This window comes from Perca flavescens, chromosome 23 (assembly GCF_004354835.1).
Source record: "Perca flavescens isolate YP-PL-M2 chromosome 23, PFLA_1.0, whole genome shotgun sequence".
Classification (NCBI taxonomy): domain Eukaryota; kingdom Metazoa; phylum Chordata; class Actinopteri; order Perciformes; family Percidae; genus Perca; species Perca flavescens.
In genome coordinates, this window is record NC_041353.1 from 6,964,337 (window position 1) to 6,984,042 (window position 19,706).

General features: G+C 42.1%; 1 protein-coding gene across 3 annotated transcripts in view; it reads right to left on the reverse strand.

Annotated features, from left to right (window-relative positions):
• The window catches only part of LOC114550256 (uncharacterized), an 89,495-nt gene that overhangs the window by 55,554 nt on the left and 14,235 nt on the right, over positions 1-19,706 (reverse strand). For all 3 annotated transcript variants that reach the window (XR_003691660.1, XR_003691659.1, XM_028570903.1), the window contains exons 3-6: positions 19,133-19,190; positions 8,585-8,650; positions 2,612-2,795; positions 111-560 (exon numbers count right to left, since the gene is read on the reverse strand). Coding sequence is in view for 1 of the 3 variants with exons in the window: in XM_028570903.1 (XP_028426704.1) it covers positions 111-560; positions 2,612-2,795; positions 8,585-8,650; positions 19,133-19,190 (758 nt within the window). In the remaining 2 variants the exon portion in view is untranslated. The remainder of the gene's footprint in view (positions 1-110; positions 561-2,611; positions 2,796-8,584; positions 8,651-19,132; positions 19,191-19,706) is intronic.

Sequence of the window (19,706 nt, forward strand, 5' to 3'; positions counted from 1 at the left end):
AAAACCACAGAGAAAAATTAGAAGCTAGCTTCATTTAACACAATAATTAATTGTAAAAGTACACACGAAGGTGGCTAATGCTAATTCAACTGTCACAGTAGAAGTTTTACCCCCAGACAGGACACTGCTCCTGCCACTGGCGAGGTCAGTGCTGCGGCTGAACAGACTGGACGGTGGGCGGCTTAAATCTGAAAGAGACCCGTGTGAGATCGTGGAGGCTGGTGGCGGTGAGTGTTCTGGTCCAGCAGGCCCAAGATGCATCTTCCAATCCGACTCTGTGATGGACACCACAGCAGGTTGTTTTACTCTCTCCCTCTCCTGACCTTCATCTTTTTCCCCTGGAGCAAGATTAGGGTGGGAGGGAGATGCTAGCACAGTGTTCAGCTTGCTTTGTTGTCTCTCACAGTCAGGCTGAGGGGTGTTTTGGTAGGGAGGTGTTGGATTAATGGTGGATGATGGTGGAGCGGCAGGTAGTAGAATACAGGGAACAACAGCAGCAGAGTGCCTTCCTGCGATCTGCAAACCATTTTTTCTTCTGTCTGGATTGAGATAGAAGTAACCTTAAAGAAAGACAAAAACAAAACACTACCTTAAAGATATTTAGTTTTTCATTAATTGAGTGCTTCTCTGAAACAGACTTTAAATATTGGTTTGAATTTAGCAAATTTAGTTCAAGAACTGACTTTGGTGTTAGACCGAGAGCCTTATAAAAGCCACTTTTCACTGTTCAACAAAATCTGTTTTTAAATGGTCAACTTGCTGTAGGTCATTTTTTTTAAACTGCCAAAGTTTGCTCGTGACATTCTCGTTCCCACTTTGCTCAGAAACGTTTGTTTCCCTGCTGGGTGGGTCGGCCTGCTAACAAAGGCAGCGAGAAATCGCCTGGCTGGAGCAGCTGCCTGTTTCCAAACTCAATATCCATAACAGTAATCAGACCTAAGGGCAGGGGAGATTGTATACAGAAAATCACGTCAGTTACAGGTGTCCTAAAACATATTTTTTGACAAGAAGTGCTGTAGAAATATCTGTGACATTGGGCTGAGTTCTTTTTTATTTGCATGGGAGGGTAAAACATTTTGGGGGAAGGTTGTGATCATTTGGACTACTTTTTGCACCAGTCGGGTGGTAAAAGTACCATATGCCAATGAATCAGCCCCATCACACCTCCAATTAATATCACTGAGATTAATAGAGCTGGAAAAACTCGCCATCATTGGATTCCTAATATTCACTCAGAGCTGCAGCAAATAATTATTTCTTTATTGATGAAACTCTTAATTAATTTCCAGTTCATTGATTAATTATTTAGTCTATAAAATGTCAGAAAATACTGAAAAATAGCCATCACAATTCTCCAGTGCTCAAGGAGACATATTTAATGTCCTGTTTTGTCCAAGCAGCAGTTAAAACCCAAAGATATTCAGTTCACAAAGATATAAAACCAACTAAAAGGATTTCTTTGCATTTGAGATGCTGGAATTAGTTTAATAAATTAAAATATTACTTAATTGTTTGGGCACTACAGATGCACAGCCCAACCCATTTCTAAAGCACTTGTCGCACTGTTTTATACTTACTTCTCTTTTTCTATAACACTCATTATCTCCCCTTCTCCAACTCCTCTTCTTCTGAACATTTCCTTTCATCCCTGAGATTCTGTTCTACAAACATCAACTCCATCCAGCGCCACCCATTTCCCTTTCGCCTCCTCCATTCTTCCCCCTTTGCCTTTTCACACCCCTTCCTTTCTCTCTCCTCTTATTTTTTTGTTGAACACTGAGAGGGTATGTGTGTGTGTGTGTGTGTGTGTGTGTGTGTGTGTGTGTGTGAGATGGGGAGGTGGAGGGTGTCAGACAATCTGGTCTTGTTTCCTGGGGGGGGTCTGCCACCGAGAGGAGTCAGCACAGGGGGATAAAGAGAGCGCATTGGAGAGCACATTTCTGCACTGCCTCCTCTTACAATGCCCTGCCATTCCCATCTGTTACACACACGAGTGTGTGTGTGTGTGTGTGTGTGTGTGTGTGTGTGTGTGTGTGTGTGTGTGTGTGTGCGCTGATGTGCATATGAATGACGTGTCAGAGTGCAAAGCCACGGCCTAGGGCACAGCACGTTTCTTCAGGCAGCAAGGTTAAGGACGATTGTGAGGGAGCAGACCACCATATGGTAGAATAATTAGTGTTAGACCCCGGTGCTGAGAAATGCCCCCCTCCTCCGCTATACACACACACCCCAGCATGGTGAAAGCAGTGCCATGCTGTGGAGCTGAGGTGTGTGCTGGGAAAAATGCCTTCACATCAGAGGCCGGGCTCTGAAAGGAGCGGCAGGTCTGCCGGCCCCGGGCCTTTCACTCCCACCAGAAGACCACCAGGAGGGCGGCGCTGTGGGCACTTCCTTGCCAGAGAGGAGATTTACACTTAACCAAACACAACCACAGAGAGATTAAGAGCTAACAACGAGCTTGGTGGCCTCTACCTCCACTGCTCCAGGAGAGGAAGAAAAGGCGAGAAAAATTGTTAATGAGCAGAGCTGTGGAGTCAAAGGAACCAGTGCCCTCCTCCTGTTGAGGCTGTGATGGTGTGAAAGCCCCAGGTGTTTTGTAGATAAGCCTCACCCTCTGACGTTTGTGTCTTTGGGGCAGTGAGAGTGTGCGTTTTCGGTGTCTTCCCCTGAGATGGAGGCTGTGGCCTGGACTTGGAGCTCAGGAAACAAGGAGGTCTGAGGTCCTCAGGACGAACTTTCATGTGAGACAAGAACCGTGGACACAATAAGGGACGATGATTTGGACGATCATGGGCCTGGGAGAGTAGATAAAGACAGAAACTGGGGGTTGTTGAAGTTTGACAGATACACTTTTTTTCAATTAGTTTTCATATCAAATGCCCTTAATCCTTTTAAATTAAATTAAATGTATGGAATGTATAATATAATACATTATAATATAATTACAAAATTTGAATCCATATTGGATTTAATTTGCCTCTAATTTTACCTGGCAGATTAAAAAAACTAATATTTCCCCCCATTAAATGCTCTTTAATAAACAAACAAGCAATTTCATTGCATTTTAGTATGATTAATATAAGAAGCAATTCAATAAAAATACTTTTAAGTGACTGTTAAGTGTTGTTTTTACAATGCACACTCTTGTTGTCTCCCATTAAACCGTTTAACACTCAGTGGTGATTGATTTGTTCTGATCAGGTTCTGATCTATGAAAACATCTCCTATATGTCAATCAATATACCAAACATATTCACTCTGAAAAACATTGGCGTCCCATGCTACTTCAAAATAAAAGCCTGAATGAGAAAGCCTGTGCTGTTTGCAAAGAATTCAAATGATGCATGGTACCACCACTGCCCCCTTGTGTTGTTAAAACAGATCACACCTCTCTTCCTCAGCACACAAAGTAACTCCAGTTTTCTATTCTTACACCCACAACCTCCTTTCTCCTTAAAAGAAAGTAAGCAGAAAAGTATCTATTATCAAGGGTGATAAAACTCTTTAGAGTACAGGGTCGGGACACAAGAGATAAAAGCAGACAGGACGGTCAATATTGGAAATGTAGAGGGACGGATGGCTGCCGGCAGCACGCCAAACAGGGAAAGCATTCCCAGCGTACAGCCTCGGTGCCAGTGACTCACTCATTTAGTCCCTCTCTGGCCTTTAGAGAGCAAACATTGTAACAAATAGACCTACAGACGCAGGGCTTTATTTGAATTGGATTTAGGCTTCATCTTAAAACAAAGTTCAGCTCCTCACCCATTTAACACAATACAAACAACCATAAAATGCACAGATACATCTGTCCTGAATACAACGATGAACCAGAAGACCTTCAGACAGAGAAAGGGGGGAGGAAGGTGGGGTCACTGTCTGTGACTCACACAGGGAGGATCAGCTTTTAAATCCCTGCACCATATCCACTGATTCCCTTTTCTCAGATCTGGAGGCTTTAAAGATTTGCATTCTTGTGATGTAAAGAGGGAGAAGTGAGGTAAAAACAGCAGAACAAGAGACGCTGATGGGGGCCCTTCCTCCTCCTCGCTCCTCTTCCTCCCCTACGGCCTCCTCATTACCTGTCACTCAGGCCCATCAAAAGGCTGAGGAGGGCTTTGTGAAGCTAAACTCAGCTGGTGTTATCAAACTCATGACCTTCTGCAGAACAGGTCCGGGCACGAATGTTTAACGTCGGTGTCATTACAACCCAAGCAAAAGCTCTTATAATTCATCCACACATGCAAACACAATCATACAAAGCTGTGTGTCCTGTTTCTTATTACACATGGTCACACTGATGAGTTTTCTGTGAGACTCCACCCCTAAAGAGCAGTTTACACTTGACATTTTCACACATTTCTAAAAATTAGTGATTGCATTCCAGTGTTACTGCACTCTAACCATATTTCTGGTCCATTATTGTTGGTATCTTTTTGTATTTTATTCTTTAAATCTAATCTTATTGTATTTTAATTTATCTTTTTCATGCATTGTGTCATTTTAATTCCTTTCTTGCTTTTTGTCAAGCACTTTGAATTGCCTCTATATTTAAAAATTGCTTATCTTTACACATCTGGATCAATAAGTAGCACTGCATGGGCGATAATTCAATAGAATTGATTATTTTGCACACCATATAGCAAGTTATATCTTATATCATAAAATGCATTCATACCAGAAATATATTCTTTTTATAAAGGATAAGTCAGGATTATTACAACTTGGATCTTTGAGATTTGAAGTTGTACAACTATATGACATGGCAAACTCCTTTTGCTTATGACTTGCTAAACTGTTGTCGGACTTCTCGTATCTCTTGCTCTGTTGGACTTTGTTGTAGCAATATTGCTCCTGATAGAAATGATGGCCAATACTATAAAAATAAGACCCCAGTTGTAATTAACCAGAATTATTATAAGACAGTGATATTACGTTCAATCATATTAGTTCTATTTAGCCTGTGCGCTTCTTTAAATGATCAGAGAAACTTAACAGTGATGATGTCCAATTTTCTTTACGTTCATGCTTTACAAACTCAAAGTAATAGAAATACCAACCTGGCCAAAAATAACTACAGTATATCTGTTAAGCAACTCAGTACCTAAATGTGAAATTGAATTACGACTAAAAACTTAATGTTAAAATTCAAATACTACTGAATTTATTGCACTGGAAAACCATCTACATTTATATAGTCTGAATTCCTGTCTTTACTCTTTATTAGTCAATTTGAAGTTATTATTATTTTCACCTCTCTCAAGACAATGACTACTGAATACTAAAGATTAATCAAATGTTCAAAGTTGTAATTGTTTGTTGACATCTTCAGCTTCAATCTAATATGAACAGAAACTCAAGTACAAATAGTTCATTACCATTCAAATGAAAATATACAGTAACTTTGCAGCACTGCTCAGTACTGGAAAAGGGACAAACGTTACTGTAATGGAAAGCATCCATCACAGACAGTAGGAAATAGTGTAGTTTATGTACACACCCATAACACTTGTGTGGGCTCCTTAGGGCCCCATGCAGGCCCCCAGGAAACAGGCTGACCTCCTGGCGTCAGTCAACCCACACGCTGTCCTCACACAGCCAGAACTGGCTAATGTCATTACGGGCCTGTTTGTGGTCAACAGCTCCCTGATTGAGATGTACAAGTAGCGCTGCTCGATGAATGTAGGAAGTCTATTAGTTAGTCAGAGTCCCAGATGGCCTACAGAGGACAGCCTTGCGTGTGCTCCTTCACCCCCCCCTCACCTCTAAACACACACACACACACACACACACACACACACACACACACACACACACACACGCTTAATTACACTGCCTCCGAGTGAACCCTCTGACAGGCGGACGACTACGAGCAAAGACAGAAGTGTGTCTATGTCCCAGTGTCTGCAGGAACAGAGAATTCTTCACAGAGCTGATGCACAAGAAAGCCAGGCTTTGGCCCTAACAAGGTTAAACCCCTGAAAAAGAGTGACTTTTTAAATCATGGAGATTTGTGTTTCTGTGGGGTGTAATTAGCTTTGCTGCGGGGGAGGAGGGAGGGTGGATGAAGGGTCGGGATGCTGGCGATGGGGCCGGCAAGAGGCAAAGCGGGGGACGACGACAGTGGGGCGCATTGTGGAGTCCAGCGGATTCAGGGGAGTAAATCTGATTATCAGCTCGTGTCAGAAGCCAGGCTCAGATACAGCTTAGCATTCAGAGCAACTTTCTACTTTCGATGGTTAGACAATGACCCCCCCCCCTTTGCAGGCCCACGCAGCCCCAGAGGGCCCGGCAACTCTTCCCCTGGAACCTCCACATCCTGAAACAACACAGCACAGGATGACAGGACTCCAATACAACATTACATACAGTGGTGAAAGAAGTATTTAGACATTTTACTTAGTATTTAGATTTTACACATCAAAGTCTGTTTACAGGTGTTGGGGAGTACTATTGCATATGTGATATTGCATAAGCGTATTGTGGCATCAGAGGGAGCTATGCGAGTGATGTCACTTGAGTCAGCATCAGCTGGGTCTGAAGGTTTTTTACTTTTAAATTTGTGGGTGTGGAGTTAGAAAGAAGTGAGCTTACCAGACCTCTGCTTGAGGTTAGCAGCACGAGTGAGCTTGTTCTAGATCTAGAATAACATACCTGAATCTCAGACTAAATTGTCGATCATTATGATTGCATTGTGTGTAATGTAGGCACTAGGTTTTGAGAAGAAATGCCTAAAAAATAATCTCTGGTTCTGTTGTATCAGTTTTGAATTATATTTAAAAAAAAACTGTCCATCATGAGTCTGTCAATGTTACAGACGTAGTGCAATACTCTTTTAAAAAGGACCATACTGGTGGTGTTGCATTGTCAACCTGTGTTAGGAAGTGTGGTTAATGCCATGTCGGCTGTATATCATCAAGGGTTTTCACGACTGAACTGAAGCCGTAAAACCCTGGCTAAACTCCTTGTGCAAAAAACATATATGTTAAGTTTTAAATTGGAGCTCTGCCGCTCGGTTGCCTTGTTTGGGCACCTGTGCATTCTGTCCTGGACTGTCCCATTGCAGCTCGTGTCCCGGGTGACAGTACAGGAGCTTTGACGCCTATATAAAGCAGGCTGCTGGGTCAACAGCCTCTTGTCGACTGTCCGTCTGTTTAGACAGGGACACGCTTGCTGTAAATGCTGTGTCGCTGTATGACGGGAGTCGTTTTACCATCACAATGCCCTCGTAATTTATTAGATATAGCAGCAGGAGAGGTGGAGGATGGCAGAGGGTGATGCCAGGCCTGATGAACTTGCTGAATGCAGAAGTGCTGAAGGCAGTTGAGGACGTAAATGAGGCTGTAAGGACCAGCAAGCGTCTTTGTCTGCCAACCTTACTTGTTTGTTTAACCAGAGGCCAAGACAGGAAGCCAGCCCACACAACTCTGATGTTGCCATGGCAACCTCACTGTTAATTGTGGCACATCCACTCCCAGACTCTTTTCAGCAAAGGGGAGAGAGGTGGGGACTTTTGAGTGTTGAGGAGAGAAAGAAGAAGAGGGGTGTTTCTTTTTACATGTTCGAGGAAAGGCAAGAATATTGGGATTTGGTTTAATTTTTGAAAAGCTTTACAGAATTTGAACTTTAAAAGTTTCAGCATCCCATCAGTGAATATAAATGTAATAACGGATTAATCGTTTGTGTCATTTATCAAAAGAAAAAAAAAGCCAAACTTTTGCTGGTTTCTTTCTGTTTTACTGTTGTAAATTGAATATCTTTACAAGTCATGTAAAGTAAAACACTTGTCTTGTGAATTATGCTTTAAAAACTAACCTTTAGACTTGTTACTGACATCAACTAAAGAAAAAAATCATATAATATAAAACCTAATGTAAAAAGCAATGTTCTGTTCACCATATCAGCATGATGTACACAATGGCATGCCAGTAAACTAAGGGGTTATTTTCATAACTTTTTAACGTGCATGAGTATTCTGGCTTGAGCACTTTTACAGTTCAGCTGTAAAATCTTCCACTCTTACAGCTGCCTCAGGGTCTTTATGTGGGTCGCTGTCCAGGAAAACATCCGCCGTTTGCTCATTCATTTCTCCCATTTAGTTGTGCAAAACTACTTGGTTTCTAATGTCATGTCAAACCATTCCCTCTTTATTTCTGTCACAGTACAGCTCTGTGATTATTGAACAGTAGTAATATATTCTCATTTTCTTCTCCATTACTGACACTGTTAAATTTGTTAAGTTTTAGTATGCTGATTTCCAGCAGAACAACTTCAAGCTCTGCATTTTGAAATGTTTCTTTTAAACTTCTTTTAACATTTTTGAGAATAAAACTTGCTCACAAACATGGCAGAAAAGGTAGGCTTATATAGCAATTTGGTGGTGTCATTTATGCAAATGATCAAGTCTCACAACTTGATGAACGCACATCTACACATGAAAAGGTGACATTCATCAGGATAAGTGAACAATAACTTGGTGCAGTTACTAGGATTTGCTGAATCCAGCTTGGAACACTTGTACGAAAAAAGAGAACGAATATAAAAAGGCCTACTTGCTAATAAGTTCTAATAGTATTTGGGCACTCACAGTGTAGTGGCAGAGTCCTCTATCCCACAAGATGGCTTTGCTGACAAAAGACACATAAATGGGACTCTGCAAGGTAAGAAGAGAGAAATAAGCCAAATAAATATAAAAATGTATTGATAACAGAAAGATGGCACACAGGTACATATAAAAAATAAAAAAATTCATCAGATTAAGATTGATTAATCAAAAGAGTTCAGAAATGAACTGCTTTCAGTATAATCTCCTGCTCCGTGGGCCCCTGGGATGAGAACAATGACTGAAGCTTGGCAAAACAAATATAAAGCGGTACATTGAGAGGGCTCTCCAGAGACATTTAAACCCCCCACCAGTGCATTAATAACCCCTCTGTCTTGCTTGTTGAGCTGCTTTGAAACTCTTCCGGTGGTTTGAGCTACTATAGCAGAAGACTCAATGATGGAGTCTGCTCTCCCACGCAACCACTCTCCAACATCTGCTAAGTATACAATATGTCTGTTCCTCATCTCTTTCACCTCTCTTCTTTCCTTTAAAATGTAGCTGCCTCATGACAGTATGGTGGTTTTATGTGAAGTTTGACCAGTGGATCAGGGGGCACTGTGTTAACTCATTAATCACTGGCGACACATCACGCAGCAGTGTGGCTCATCCATCTCTCTTTGCAGCTCCTGGCAGCTCGCAGAAGCACCGAGTTAGCTCGAGAGTAGGTCCACTCCAGGGAGCAAGAGAGCAGATCCTCCCAGGACTCACCCTTCATTCATGGGCTGTAACCCCAGACCAGAGTGGGTGACAGGGGGCAGGAGGGGTTTGCAGGGTAGGAGGACAATGGAGCTTGATGTGTGTATACATGTGTGTTTCCCTTTCCTTTGGAGTGCACTGGTGTGGAGCTCTCTGCCAGCTTGTGCCAGACTCTCAAACCCATTCAGTGGCACCCTGAGAGGCTAGAGGGCAGCGTCATGTCTGTCTTTAGACCGTACCTGTTGTATTTAACAAAGCACATCACATGTGATTATGCACATTATGCCAGAAATACCTCGCGAGCTCTCCATCCTTAATAGAAGCCTTAATTGCAGCCAAATAATGAACAACAACCAATTTCCCAGTGAATCATGGGTGCTTGCTGCCCAATGACCTTGTTGTTACTAATTATACGCTGAATGTGAAATCAAGTACATTTTGAGACAGTGAAAGATGAAGTGGCTGGGGGTTGGGTTGGCCTGTGACAATAATGTGGAGAAATTATGTGAACTGAAACAGAAAATAGGCAAAGGAAAGAGGCCAAAATCCTAATGAATAAGAAAATGTATGAATTTTACATGTTTGTGTGAGTAAAAGAAAATGCTTCACCAATGTTTCTTCTTAATTATTTATTTCTATTTAAAGTATTATGTTTTCACTATTAAGACTGTTTACTAAACCACTTTGGATTTATACATAAATTAAAGCTTTGCTAACATAAGCTGCATTGTAAGGCTGCAACTGATTATTTTTCATTACTGATTAATCTGCTCATTATTTTCTATTTTAATCGATTAATGATTTGATTCATAAAATGTCAGAAAATAGTAAAAAGAGCTTATAAAGAGTCCCGCACACTGACCATTACGCAAGTAAAAGTGCGGGACTCTTTCTAAGCTCCTGATCTGCTACATTTGGTCACATCCTACGCACATGCCCGACAAAAGAGGTGTGCAAAAAAGCTTTCCTACGTTGCACAAATTAGTAAAAAAAATAAATAAAAATAAGACAGCATGTTCTGCCATTTTGCATGAACTACTTTAACAATTAATTGATTATCAAAATAATTGGTGATTATTTTTCTGTTGATCAACTAATCAGTTAGTAGATGAGTTGAATAATGGCTGCAGCTCTACTGCATTGTTTAAAAAAAATTAACATCTGCAATTCCATGACAACTGGTCAAACATTATCTGCTGATGACAATTATGTTATACAATCAAAAGGTCCAGCACAGCTACTAAATGGAACATAATCTCAACAACTATGGTATGATTAATATACAAATTTGATGACAATAAAGAATAAAATTACGTACAATCAAAATTGCATGCATTTGTCAAACTATGCCACAACCAAAGCTTGTGTTTTATTAGGTCAAACTGAAAAGCATTATTCAATGGCCTCTTTCTGCCTTTGATGTCATCGTTTGACCCATCATCACAAATAAAACATATAATCCCATATAGGGTTTGTCTAAAGTGATTGCTGTCCCTCTTTTCCTTGTTTAATTAAGATGATGAGATTAGGGAGATTCCTAGCAGATGGGATTTCCACTGTGCATGTGTCTACTGCTTCTATCGCCCCCTTTTCCACACAAACTCCACCTCAAGGTACTTCCTGTCAGATCCATTGAGTGCTAGAGCGGCGTGGGCTGGCAGGACTCAAGAAGACAGGAAGTGCTGTGGTGCAGGTCTGAGCCAGCAGGGGGAAATGTGATCAAACATGGTCGGTCTTATCAATAATGAGTAAGTGGAACGGGCTAGATCAAATTACCAATTTAGAGCTAATCACCAAAGTGGGGACTGGTCTTTGCTTTATCCCCTCTCCCACTCTGCTTTCTGCTCTCTCTGGTGATTCCTGTCGCCATCTGTCTGTCTTTCTCAGGGGAGCCCTTCCTTCTCTCCTGAGCACTACACTAGATGTTTATTAATTCTGTTTCACCTGATTACACCCTGTCTGTGAGTCAGGGCTCATTAATAGGCATTTAATCAACGTTTAATTAAGGGAGCAGGCATTGAACAGAGGGCCAGAAATCAGAGCTGCATCCTGGTGAGGTCAGCACCAAGAACACACTAACACACATGTATGCGGAAATAAACAAGCTGCCATTACTCACGTTTAAACTTGCATATAACACTGTCATTTATGTAAAGGATTTCGCTTTAAAGCGCCTAAATGTTGAAATAGAGTCACCAAATTCCATTAAAAAAGGTTATAATCTTTACTTTTCAAAGTGAAGTCTAGTTTTTAGTTTTGTGCTTTTATGAACTTTGAAAAAAAAATGGAAACCAAAATCCACAAGCCTCTACCCCATGACATCAAATTTCTTAAACCTGCAATAGCCAATATTGATCAGCAGAAACAGACCACAACATCATCACCTTTTAAGTTGATATGATGAACTAGTTTGCAAACAACTGCTTATTTATCCAGCAGTTGCAGAGCGACATCATCATAAATCTTTTTGTCTGCCCACTTGGGGAATGTTAAGTCTTTATTCACTCTCTTTTAGCTCTATTTTTGGTCTCTACCAACTCCTGGGGGAAATATCTGTCTCTTTGCTGCTGAATGCTCCACTATGTTCATCAGCTAGTGGCTGACTAGTGGCTAACCGTTCACACATTAACACTATGATACCGGTGAGAGTGAACCAAGACAGTTCTTGAACTGTTAAGTTTTCACTTATAACATGTGTCTTTACTTTCTCACATTTTATGATATAAATCATAAGCTAACAAGTAATTCCTGCTGAGTTTAATTAGTTACTCCACACAGCTCTTTCACATCCAGACTGTGAAGGTCAGACAGAAGCACTATGTTAAAGTTGTTTCCCCCAAATACTGCCATAACCAATTTCATACTATACTTTGAGACTCTATAACTTCCACATTTACACAGACTGTCAACCGTGATAACCCAAACATCTGCTTTCACTCTCAGTGTAAATGTGTTCGGTTCAACTCTGCCACTGTAGTAATGGTAGCGGCGCTTGAGATCACAACACATAAATCAGCTGCCGGATTTGTCGATAAACCAACTTACTTTGACACAAAAGAGCTACACACTTTCTAAATCCGAGACAAAAACTTTAAAAAGCCCACCACAGGAACTCGACAATGCAGTGCAACACAACTGACGAGGAGATCCAGTTCAGAAAACAATCAAACAAACGGCCGAGCTATCAATGGCAAACAAAAGGCGAGCGTGACCACCTCAGCATGGCTTTGGCCAGGTTCGAAGCAGAGACAGAAGAGGAGAGCACCCAGATTGAGAGAGAGAATGCCTGGGGTCAGTTATAATGAGCCGTGAATGTGAGCATCCGACCAATCCTGTTTAATGGGGTTCATCCCTGGAAAGGTTTCTATCCCGCCTCACACCGGTGTTTGTGTGTGTTCATGTTGGGGTTCGGGTCAGGGGGCTGCAAGGACTCTGTGACCCTGAAATGAGCTCTGGGAGTCAGTGGGGACCCCCGCTGGCAGGACAGAGCTCCTTTTATGCTTTAATCTGCAAGCAGGGGGGATCAATATGGCAACTATTGGTGCTGGGATTGTGTGCAGGAGTAAGCAGTCCAGCCATTTTAGATGTCTCACAGGGGGTTGGCGCACCCTGACAAAAGCACAGCCCCGCTGCCACTACCGGTCACAATGGCCTGTGGGACAGTGGCACACCAGCAGCTAACCTACTTAACATTCATTAGTGTCAGAGAGGTGGACAGATGCTCCGGGTCTTATGGATCTTCTCTCTCATGTTCTCAACATGGGGCTCCTTCAGCAGCGTTTGACGTGTCTTTCATTTGGGGGAAAAGCTGGGTGGGCATGGATGGACTCACCCTGTCAGCGTGTTGTGCAGAGCAGGAGCCATCAGGCAGCCAGGTGCTCATGCTGACGTGATGCCTGGGCCGAGCCAGAAGCCTCCAGGGAAGCTTGAAATCCTGATTTCTGGAAAGTCTGTTTTTCCAGTGTGTCTCTTGAGCTCCTCTTCTCTCGACAGCAGACATGCTCTAGTCTTTCAGTTTACTCGTTGTCTTAGTAAAATATTTAACATTTCATCACTGAAGTCTTGAAGTAACAAGAAAACACTGCTATTTCAGCAGAACAACAGTCCAAATAATATACCTTCACGCTTTGTAGCAGCCTGATTTAAGAATAGAGGAACTGAGCAATGCCTCTCTGTGGGAGGCTAAAAAATGCACTCTATTTGAATAGCTTATGGCTGTTAATAATTACCCTCCTGATAAACTGGTGCAACTCTCTCATGCATATCGTTTCCTTGGCAAGCAAAAAAGCACACAAGACAATATTCCCTTCTGAGTTTGATACAAATGCGTGTTCCCTCTACATGCAACACACAAACGAGGCACACAATAAACCAAAGCTTTCAATTAAGAAGTGAACAGCACTGGAGCCCCAAACAGTGACAGAGGCCAGAACAGAAATCAGGAGCAGCTGGACAGAGAGAGGGCTTTTCAGCCCAACTCCAGACACAACATGGATCAGGTTCTGGGCTGCTATACAGCAGCATAAATCTCCTGGCCTTAATTACATTACAGGGCATATAGTGGCAAGCTCTGTGGAAACAATGGACCCTATCAATTCCACAAATCAGAGCTCAGTGGAGTGTGTATGTGCTTCTGTGGGGGTGCATGTTCTAAAAGGCCCTCTATCTGTATCTCCGATCAAACCTTATTATCTAGAGTGTGACTTAAGTTTGAGGCTCTTCATCTCAAGATTTTTAGTGCAGGACAAACCGAGTAAAAGTAAATGCGCTCTTGGTGTAATATTAACAAGGTTCGTGGACAAGCTGGGTGTAGTCAGCGTTTTCCATGGTGACCAGACCAAACACTTACAGTGGAGACACCAGCAGCCACCCCCACAACTCATGTCCCACTTCAGCTACAAAAATAAGTCTTTTAAACTTGTTCTAGTTTTGAAAGACATTTGTTCTCCGCAGAAGCTGAAAAAAGACAAATCTGCTTTGTTAATTTTTTCTAAAAGTGACAAATAAAAAAGAAACATGAAAATACTCTAACCATAATAATACAACTTGTGACTTGTACTAAAGCTTCTTGGGACCATCTGAGATCAACCTCTCCTTTACATCTCCCTTCCTAAAGCACGCTCTCTCTGAGGTCTCCCTCTGTTCGGCCCTACAGGGGCTCTGCAGTGCTTTTTGGGTAATCCAGATACCACAATGCCAGTTGCTAAGACACTGCCAGAAAATGCATTGTGTGAGGGGAAGTAAGGTAGGACATCGCAGTAGTTTTTTGTGGCACGGATGTGAATGTTTTTTTTTTTCTATGAGGACAACGCTATGTTAGTCAGTACATCCCTGTTTAATGCAAGCTTGTGTATATTTTCAAGATATTTTAATAGTTTTTGTTGCATTCAATAATCAATACAATCTATCTATCTATCTATCTATCTATCTATCTATCTATCTATCTATTTATATTATGTGGGCTGCTCGACTTACTCTATTCTTTATCTTGTAATCCGCACCTGTTTTCTCTTAAATTCAGTTATCTTGCTATTTTAAATTGCTAATTTAACATCTTACTGAAAGACAATTAGGCACTTGCCTAACTCTGGAATATTTACAATGATGTTGATCAATGTGCATTTTCCCTGTAGAGATAAAAATTAAATAAATAAAAGCTCATAAGATTGAAATTTAAACGTGGGATGTCTTACTTTCTGGTCACCAGGTGGGCAGCAGAAACAAGCTGTAAATACAAAACTTGTTGGCAGACAGTTGCTTATTCAAACAGCAGACACAGAACAACATCAGAATTAATTTGGAGACGTGTGTGTGTGTGTGTGTGTGTCCACTTGATGAATGAAAGTTCAATATTCTCTCTCTTTAAACTCTGTTTTTGTCTCTACCAACTCCTGAGCGAAATATCTGTCTCTTTAGCTGCTAAATTCTCCACTATTTTGACCAGTTAGTCTCTAACTGTGTCTGTCTGTTGCTGAGCAGGTAGTGTACAATGGGTAATTAGGCCTAGAGCTTTTTCCGCTGAAAACGGCTGCCTACTGCATCTGAAAATGACACTATGAGAGCAGCGAGAGTGAATCAAAACAGTAAAGTTGCAGGTTGGAAAACCAAAACAATCAGTTTTAAAATGCTACAATTGCAGTAATTGATTATACCTGCTTTAATTGTCTGTATCTCTCTGTGCACCACTTTATTGGTAACTGAACACAATCTGGCTGAGGGAAAACAGTTGAATTGATTTATAGCAGTGGTTCTCAACCGGTGGGGCCCGCCCCCCTGGGGGGGCGCGAGTAGGCTACAAAAAAAAAAAGAATTCAGAAAAAGAATTTCTCCCATGTTGAAATGCAAGTGGTTGGACTGTAACACACAAACAAATCATCCTCCTGGCGACTTTTTTGTCAAAAACTAATCTAGCGACTTTTACTGGTGTTATTGGAGACTTTTGTGGTGTTTGGAGACTCAAAAGCACGTATCACTCTGCAGCTACTGTGCTCAATGAGCAGCGGGTGTTGCCGTGAGCCCCTCCCCGACCAAAAGCCCTCCCAGGCGGTCAGTCTCTCAGTAGCCTCGCACAGCAATCCCAGCCTGCAGTCAGAGCAGAGAGGAGACACACACCACTCCTCATATAAACTCAGATTTTTCTCCTTTTTCTCCTTCATCATCTTTCTGTTATGAAGATGATCGTGTGTGTGACTCGAACATCTCACATTTACCAACAAAACGTACAGCGAAAGACCGCGCAAAACATTTCAGACTCTACTGCCAACGTGTGTACATTTTAATGTCAATGTACGCTGTAACGATTTTTCATTATATAGTCACTGAAGCGGCTGCTGTTTCAGTACGGTCTGCTCTCTGCAGCGGGCGGGGCTGCTGCTCCATTTCCCCCGCGACACACACACACACACACACACACACACACACACACACACACACACACACACACACACACACACACACACACACACACACACACACACACACACACACACACACACACACACACACACACACACAAATAAACATACATCAGCACAAAAAAGCTGACAAAGCCTCTCACAAAACACATAAAAATACAATTACAAGGGCTTTCATGCTATTCTAAGGAAAGTGGCCCAGCCCACTGCGTGCTGCCCTTTGTCGACTGCGAGACCCAGAATCAAAGAGCGTTGACCTGCGCCGGCTCTGCCCGGCAAGCCTGCGGGGAGTCCTGCTCTGACTGCAAACCCTGGTTGCCATGCCATGCTGGGATCACCCCCCCCACCACCACCCCTCGACTCCCTCCTGCCAACCCCCGGTCTGCTCCGTTATTTCCTCATCTCATCAATCTGTCAGCTAAGCTCTTTGACACGCAGCACAATATGGTCCCAGTATTTCTCAGTTCATTCCCCCTCTTTTCAATATGGTTCCAGCATTTCAAGATTAGTCAGCACACCCACGAGGTCTGCTCCCCTGGTGCCTTTGGGACCGGGGGCTGCAGCAAATACTAGCTTGAAGCAAAGAGATGGCACCTTTCAGGACTAAACAGCAAACAGAGATATAATGTATTTTAAATCTATCTTTCTATTTATTGGAAGCAAGATCATGTACATCACATTTCATTATATCATCCCGACTCATAAAGTATCAGATTTTTGCATCTGTGTATTAAAATCCCTGAACACCTATTTTCTTAATCATCTTCTTACTGTGAGCAACTAGGTCCTAAAGAACAAAAAGTTTTGCCAAAGGACAAAACCATTATTCAGGATTCAGCATCATTTAGATCAAAATCATTGGTTGAAGGCTTAAGTTGCCAGCACTGTCAATCAAATCTGATCAAACCACACCTACGCAGTCCGGATTAATGACATTTTCGACAGGTCAACTCTTAATAAAAAATACATTAAGATTTATTTTCCCCTGGACTTCAACCTTGATTGTTGCTTATTTAAAAAGGTAGAGAGAATAATATGAGATTTGAAACCAAATATTCATGGGCTTCGAGTAGATTTTATAACTAGACACTCGGAGAGCCAGACCTCCGCCAAGGCAATGTCCTATCTCGCAATGTTAATAAAAGTTAAAAGTTATTTGTGTCTCCGCCCCATGATTCAGAGGCCAGTGGTTTTCGTAACACTGCTGACAAACCAAACCAAAAACATACAGAAACCTCCTTGGCGGATGTAATGACTGAACAGTCTGAAGATACAATTTAACTTCCAGGTGACAAGTCCTTGGTCAAGCTAGATATTCTTCTAAATGATTTTAGTGTCAATTGATCAAAAGGTGTAGATGGTAAATGTTATTCGGAAACTTTCATTTGGTGTGAAATATTTAGGGACTGATTTTTGGAAATCTGGGACAAACTAAACTACACACGATAACATGGAAAATTTTACTTTTTACTTTGTGTACTTCATTTTCATGCAGTAATTTTACCTCCATGTACAGTACCGTGTTTTAAGGTAAGCGTGTTTATCTTTTCTAGATATTTTCCAGGCTTGCTCATTAACTCTGACCAGCGTCACCCATCGGCACTTTAATGTTAATGATGAATACTGACAAAGATCAAAATAATCCAGTCACAAAGATACTTTAAGTAAAAGTTGGCCACCTGTTAATATGGCTAATAGTTTTATGGCGAGAGGGAGGTGAAAAAGAGTGTATTCCTACCGCTGGACTGGACACACTCGAGAACAGACCATTCAATTTATTTTCAAGTAAGGATGAAAGGAAGACTCCAAACTATGCATGTCGTCTATTCAGTGGTGACGCTCTTGATAGAAAGAAAAAAAAGACAGCAAAAAGAGTTGGAAAGGGTGGAGGGGTGGAGCGCTGAATACATTTTACATACACAAGGCAGCATACAGTGATTGTTGCTTCCCCAAAACTTTTTTTTTCTCCTCCAGAAAACACTTTTCTTGCTGAATAGGCACCTATTAGTGACTCCATTATGGGCACAGGGCTCTTGAATGGCTCCTCACTGTGCGTCTTTATCATAGTCAGGCAGTGAATACAGACAGCCCCCTCCTCCTGAAGCCCAACTAAACTCCTTACAGCTTGTATTGATAGGTGCTGTGGTGCTGGTGATGATGGGTGAGGCAGTAGGGGGAGGTGGGCTGCCACTCTCACCCCATGTTGTGTGCTCCAGGTGTGGTGGGTTTAAGCGTAGCGCTCCGAAGCCTCTATTGTGCCACAGAGTTTTTCTTTACCACTTGTTCCAATAAAAAAAATGGATGCAGTGTTTTACATGCATTAGCTGATCTCCATAATGCCATTCCCCCACCCCCGCTGCCCCCCAAAACAAGTCAGGCCTCTGGCGAATCGCTGCACACCACCTCAGAGCCTTGTATTGTTGTTGGATTATTCAGGAGTTAGCTGAAAGAAAGAGACAGGGAGAGTGGGGTGTCTGTACTTTATCTCCAGGGGAGACAGGGGCTAAAGAAGGAGCTTCTTTAGAGGAGTGAGTTACTGCGGCAAAAAGCCCCAAAACACCTGCAGAAGACAAGCACAGGGAGGCCTAGGCAAGGCACCCCTATTGTTTGTCTTTACTTTACTTATGTGCCCACTGAGGTACTGTAAACTAGCTTCTTCTGAAGGCAGGAGCTTCTATTTATTTAATAACCTGTCACAACATTATCACCTCTCTCAGTCTGCACAACCTTTGCTGTATTAACAGACCCATCAGAATGTGGTCGGTTTCAATCAGCAAGACTGAACAAATATCTGTGTGTCAGTGAAAGCATGAATCATTCAGCTTTGAAGTTATGTGTGTACTCGCAGTTGAAGGAGGGAGACACAGAGAGTAAGCGAGACTTTATGATGAATATGGAAGCATTGTTCAGCCATGCTTACCTCCACAGGGAACCATCTGCTCTCTGTCAATGCATCACCTGCTCGTCTGAGCCGTCTCCTGGGCAACAAGGAGTGGGGGGGATTAGGAGAGGTTATGGCTTTGATGGGAGGGGCTGTCGCTGGGGACAGAGAGGAGGTTGACTGAAGGTGGAGAAGGGGGGGCTAATGGGAGGGAGGTTGCCGGGCGAATGACGTCCTCTGCTGGTGGAGAGAGTGTTACAGTCAGTCTCCCAACATCAATATTTGGTACCGTTTCCTCCCACAGGGGCCACTTGTTGAAGTTTTTGGTGTTGAAGAAAATAAAAACTGACAGTAAAGTGCAAGAACTCATTTAAAGGGTCATTTCCTTGAAATGACAAATACATTTTGTCTCCTACCTCTAGTGGTGTCTAGCAATGCAGAGCTCTTTGGTTTTTGTTTGTCTATTTTTTTTTAGTTATCTGTCTATGCGATTTCTGCCTCCTCCCAAATACAATGGATGTACAGTAACTGAAATTCCATCTTTAGTGCTCACAATACACAAAAAAAAATTATTCAACAAATCCCTTTTCCAGAAACAGTGTCCCAATTACTC